The sequence below is a fragment of the Rhinopithecus bieti genome, unplaced genomic scaffold (assembly GCF_001698545.2).
Source record: "Rhinopithecus bieti isolate Rb0 unplaced genomic scaffold, ASM169854v2 scaffold_15643, whole genome shotgun sequence".
NCBI lineage: Eukaryota > Metazoa > Chordata > Mammalia > Primates > Cercopithecidae > Rhinopithecus > Rhinopithecus bieti.
In genome coordinates, this window is record NW_016808215.1 from 956,168 (window position 1) to 962,196 (window position 6,029).

A 6,029-nucleotide genomic window follows, 5' to 3' on the forward strand; every position below is an offset into this window, starting at 1 on the left:
ATGTTTATTAGTAATGCCTACTGCATACAAAAATTACAGCAGAAATTGTATTAAAAATGTCACATACATTCATAGTATCTCTCTATTCTCCCTCAAATTCCCACCTACTCCTCAACTTGTTGAAGCTCAATGGTAAGAAGGCTCCCAGTCAAAAAAGACGTCCTCAGACCCAGGCCCAGAACTGCCTTCTTAGGAAAAGTGAATAATTGATGGCAGCAGCAATGGCAGCAGTAGCTGTAACCCCCCAAACAGGAATGGGAAGACAGGTGGCCCCATTGTCAGTCTTTCGAGGTTGAGTGAGAAGCTGACGTGGGCACACTTCCCTCACAAACATGGGTCCTACTGCTAAGACTCCAGACATCAACCTGCAGCCAATCGTGGCTGTACAGCCTTTGACCTCCACAGATGACTCAATGCCACCTATGGAACAAGGAAGGATGGGGAGAGACAGAGATGTTTTAGGACATCAGAGGAGAATCCAGTCCCCCCTCATCCCTGGAAAGCTCAGTGTCAGAATCTCTTGGGATCCACTCAAATGGTTTTCCAGCCTCTGAAACTATCAGATGTTCATTTCAGTTTACCTCCAGTGATCTCAAGTTTTCCTTGATAGCATCGAGTTGTACCATTGGGACAGGGAAGAGAAGGAGCATTGAAACAGGTCCCCAAAGCCACACAGGTTGGGCAATGGAGGGTTGTTGACATGGTGGAAGCTGGAGGGAAACGAGAGAGACAGTTAAGGGCAGGTCCTGCCTCCAGAGGTCTTGCTCCTTGCTGCCTTGTCTTCCCCAAGATTTTCCTGCAGATGCCACTCTAATCAAGGCCCATTACTGCAGCCTCCCCCCATCCTTCCCCAGCTGGTGCTCTCTGCTCTGAAATCTCCATCAATCTGACTTCCAAACTCTGTGGAGGTGTGAAGATACAGAGATGAAAAGGACATAGTTCCTGTCATCTAGCATCTCTGTCTAGGAGAAAGACATGTGAGTAATCAACTCAGTAGCTGCTGTGTTCAAGGTATAATGACAAAGGAATGGAGGAATATCCAACTACCTAAAAGAATTTGGTAAATATTTTCAAAGAGCTGATACCTGAGTTGACATGGAGGATGAAGAGTGGTTAGCTATGTGAAAACGGGGTGGGGAGGGGTAGTAAGGGACAGCAAGGGCAAAGGTCAGGTGGTGTGAGCCATCTGGGTGGATTCAGGGAATTGTGAGAAGTTGCAGCTTGTAGGCCCAGCTATTTCTTCGAGCTGATTTTTTTCTTTTTTATGGCCAGCATCCATTTTGATTGGCCAGTGCCATCTACATTGTTAAGCATTTTGAGTATTAGCCCCAGAAACACACAGTAAATGCGAGAGGGAAGAGAGGGAAATGAAGCTGAAAAGACAGGCAGGGCCAAGTTACTATAGGCCTTGTTAATTGGGGAACTGGGCTATTCTCATGCAGCAATGGGAAACCAATACTTGTTAGACTGATAATACCACCCTGCTCAGAAACCTACACTGATGCTTATTGCTTTTTTCTTTTTTTAGATGGAGTCTTGCTCTCTCTCCCAGGCTGAAGTGCAGTGGCACACTATTGGCTCACTGCAACCTCTGCCTCCTGGGTTCAAGCAATTCTCCTGCCTCAGCCTCCCGAGTGGTTGGGATTACAGGTGTGTGCCACCAGGCCAAGCTAATTTTTGTATTTTTAATAGAGGCAGGGTTTCACCATGTTGGCCAGGCTGGTCTTGAATCCCTGACCTCAGGCAATCCACCTCACCCGGCCTGTCTTATGGCTTAATAAGCACAAAACTCAGTTTATACTCCAGCCTTCACTGGTGTTTGTCTGCTCTGAGCAGTGTTTAGATCCCAGTGAACAATTCAGAAAAATAAAATTACTTGAACTGTGAGGTATTTTGGGGTATGGGCCACTTAGGCTAAGCCAAGTCAGAATGCAAAGGGAGGCCATGCACACGCTCTTTATGGAGTTTCTCTTAGTACCTATCTCTCCCACTTCCAGGATACCTGTGGTCTCACTGAACTCCCAAAACTGAGACAGGCTGTCTTTGTCATTACAGAAGGAATCCTCGCAGTAGTTACTGTAGGAGATCACAATCAGGCCGGGGTGTGGAGAGTGCTGGACAATTGTTATGGCCTCTTCCCCTTCTGGGATGCAGCCCTTCGTGGCCAAAATGGCTGTCTCAGTCCCTGTTATGTGACAGGAAGGAGGGGAAATGGATGGTGGCCCTCACGATTGGCCTGGACGAAGGGAACAAGCATTAACATGGACATAATCAACCGCCCTCCTACCCAGCCCAACTGCCCCATCTCATTTTACCTGCTTTAATCATTAATATGGTTTCCTGGCAAAGTGCCCCTTTGTCGCAAGTCTCAACTTCCTCTGTGGTCCAGTTAAACATATTGGCTGGATCCGCTTCCACAGTCATGGACAGACCCTTTTGACAATACAGTTCTAGGCCTGCTGGGGAGAAAACAAGAAGAGGATAAGCACTACTCCATGGGCCAAGGCGGCTCCTTTTTCATCATCAGTCCACCTTCTGTGACACACTGCTCTCCCCTACGTCCCCTATACGCACAGGTCAGGAGGGAGGTTCCTAGGACCAGGAGGATCAGCAAATGCTGGATACGAGGGGTTCCCATGGCTTCTTCTGGAGAGGTCTGGGAGGAGCTGGTCTGGATCTGTGAATTTGATGGAGAGAAAGCAACTAACTTTTCAGTCAGAGTGCATGAGATCAAATCTAGGTCCTGGCAAGTACTGACTTCAGGGTGGGGTGTTTTAATCTGCATTTTTTTTTTTTTTTTTGACTGTCGCCTAGGCTGAAGTACAGTGGTGCAATCTCGGCTCACTGCCTCTGCTCCCGGGTTCAAGCGATTCTCCAGCTTCAGCCTCCCGAGTAGCCAGGATTACAGGTGCCCACCACCACACCCAGTGAATTTTTTGTATTTTTAGTAGAGATAGCATTTCACCATGTTGGTCAGGCTGGTCTTGAACTCCTGACCTCAGGTGATCCGCCCGCCTCGGCCCCCCACAGTGCTGGGATTCCAGGCATGAGCCCCCGTGCCCGGCCCCACAGTGGGGTTTATGGTGTATATGACCACGACCTCTGAAGTCGTTCTGTCCCTAATCGGCTTGAGAGCTGGAGCGAGTTCACAGGTTTATCGTGCCCCAGTTTTTCATGGTTTTTATTCTCTGGCCCAGCCACCCAGTGCCCTCCAACTTCAGGATCAGGAGTGTGGCCCTGAAGGCCGCTTCTCCCACGGTCTCAGGGGTCCCTTACATTCTCTCTGGGACCCAGACTCTCAGTCTCCAGCCCCAGCCCCATCAGAACCCGGGATTCTGAGAGCCCAGCCCCGTCCTACATAGGGATTGAGGAGTTTGGGTTCCAACCACCTTTCCCGCGGGACACGCCATTCTGGGCCCCTCCCCTCTCAGGCCCGGGAGCCCAGGCCCTCAACCCTCGTTCCCCTCAGAGCCAGGATCTGGGTCCCCAGCCTTCTGTTTCCTCAGAATCCAGGAATCTGAGTCCCTAGCCGTCTTTTTCTCTTTAAAGAAGCAAAATTTCCGCCGGCTTCCGGGCAGACACCTCACAAGAATCTCACGACGTCAAACTTGAGGCCCGGAACGCCTTCTCTCCGGGCTTGGCATTCTCCTAGGCCTCCGCAAGGCCAGGCCAGCCTGGCCACACAGCACTCGAAACCCCATTGGTGGATGCAAAAGCATCGGATAAGTTCATTGGATGAGCTTGGAGGAACACGGCACCTCATTGGCCACAGAGAAGTCAATTCCTGGCAATCGGAGGGTGCGCATGCTCAGAAGATGAGTGGCGGGCAAACCGGCAGGAAGAGCCCGCCTGTTTTTGCAGCCTCAGGCACACAATGCAGGGTGGGCTGTGCATTGCCAGACGGCCTCGCCTAGCCCTTTTCTGTTTTTGCACTCAGTTGTCTCTGCTTCTCCAGCCACACTAGGAGGTCAGACCCTTGGCCCTCACTCACGGAACTTATCTCCCTACCCAAACGGCCTCTCATGTTCCCAGCCTGGCCCCTGCCTCCGCACCCACCTTAGTGGCCCTGGCTGCTGGGAGTCAGCTTGGCCTCTTCACTCCTCACTTGCAGTGGCCTCTGCGCAGCCCAAGCGTCTTCCTCTGATTCTATCGCGCCAGCCTCCTCTGGTCTCCTGGAGGGCTGAATCCAGGAATGCCCCCTTCAGCGTCACTTTGGGCACCCTGAATGCTTGCATGAGTCGCTGTGACGGCACAGGCTGCTGTCAGATCGAACCCACGTGTCTGTGTCAGGACCATGAAGAAAACATGTCACTTGGATTTGTTGCTCATGGCTGGCAGTTCACTTTCACATCTTCCTTTCTCTTTTCTTTTTCTTCTCCCCTCCTCTCCCCTCCCCTCCTCTTTTTTCTTTTCTTTTTGATGGAGTTTTGCCACTACACCGGGCTAATTTTGTATTTTTAGTAGAGACAGGGTTTCGCCATGTTGACCAGGCTGGTCGTGAACTCCTGACCTCAGGTGATACACCTGCTTCAGCCTTCCAAAGTACTGGGATTACAGACGTGAGCCACTGCGCCTGGCCTATGTAAGCTTTCCAGATGTGACATGAAGTTGTAGCAGGATGAGCTGCAGACAAAACTCCTCAGACACTGGATTAAAGAAAGAGGTTTATTTGAATGGGAGCATTGGCAGACTTGCGTCTTAAGAGCTGAGCTCCCTGAAAATAAATTCTTGGCCTTTTTTTTTTTTTTTTTTTGATGGAGTCTCGCTCTGTCACCCAGGCTGGAGTGCAGTGGTGCAATCTTGGCTCACTGCCTCTGCCTCCTGGGTTCATGCCATTCTCCTGCCTCAGCCTCCTGAGTGGCTGGGACTACAGATGCCCGCCACCTCGCCCAGCTAATTTTTTGTATTTTTAGTAGAGATGGAGTTTCACCATATTAGCCAAGATGGTCTCGATCTCCTAAACTTGTGATCTGCCTGCCTCGGCCTCCCAAAGTGCTGGGATTACAGGTGTGAGCCACTGCACCTGGCCAATGCTTGGCCTTTTTAAAGGCTTACAACTTTAAGGGGTCCACGTGAAAGGGTCGTGATAAATCGAGCAAGCATGGGAAATGTGACTGGGGGCTACGTGCATCAGCTAACAGAACAGAAAGTTTTGCAATGCTTTTTCTCTTTTTTTTTTTTTTTTGAGACAGAGTCTCGCTCTGTCACCCAGGCTGGAGTGCAGTGGCACGATCTCGGTTCATTGCAAGCTCCATCTCCCAGGTTCATGCCATTCTCCTGCCTCAGCCTCCCGAGTAGCAGGGACTACAGGCACCTGCCACCATGCCTGGCTAATTTTTTATATTTTTAGTAGAGACGGGGTTTCACCGTCTTAGCCAGGATGGTCTTGTTCTCCTGACCTCGTGATCCACCTGCCTCGGCCTCCCAAAGTGCTGGGATTACAGGCGTGAGCCACCGTGCCCAGCCCTGCAATGCTTTTTCATACATAGTCTGGAATTTACAGATAACACAAGTAGTTTAGGTCAGGGGTTGATGTTATTATTATTACTTTTTTTAACTCCTGGGGCCGGGTGGTGGTGCCAAGATTGTCTGACTATTTACCTTACTTCTGTTTCTTTCCATCTTTTTGTTTCTCACTTTCCTCCTGTCTTGTGAACTAGGCAAGGTGGAGGCAGGAGGGTAGCAGAAGTAGTAGTGGTCTCCTTCCTTAAAGTAAGGCAACGCTTTGTATACGTTCAGAATTGGTACTGATTCTGTAAGTTACAGTATCAATGAGTATTTATTTTTAATAGAGAAAATGCCACAATAAGAAAGGGATTGGTAAAGCTCCAATCCCTTTGTTATCTTTGAACTGTTATCTTTGAATGATCACATGTCAGAGGATCTGGGAAGAATGTGTGGCAGTTTTCAGCCCCTGTCTGACCCTTGAGGGCTCATGCTTGGGAAAGTAATCACCTTGTTGAGTCACTCTCCAGATGACCTGGTCACAGAATCCCTCCATCTCACACTTAGAAGAGACCTTGGAAGCC

At 49.8% G+C, this 6,029-nt stretch overlaps 1 protein-coding gene across 1 annotated transcript; it reads right to left on the minus strand.

Annotated features, from left to right (window-relative positions):
• On the minus strand, positions 1 to 3,554 carry TEX101 (testis expressed 101). Its single transcript, XM_017885828.1, is given in 7 exon segments — positions 1 to 243; positions 245 to 420; positions 582 to 710; positions 2,003 to 2,185; positions 2,316 to 2,459; positions 2,575 to 2,677; positions 3,390 to 3,554. Coding segments are annotated over 7 exon segments (810 nt in total). The 5' UTR covers positions 3,411 to 3,554; the 3' UTR covers positions 1 to 189.
• Between the last annotated feature and the right edge of the window lie 2,475 nt (positions 3,555 to 6,029).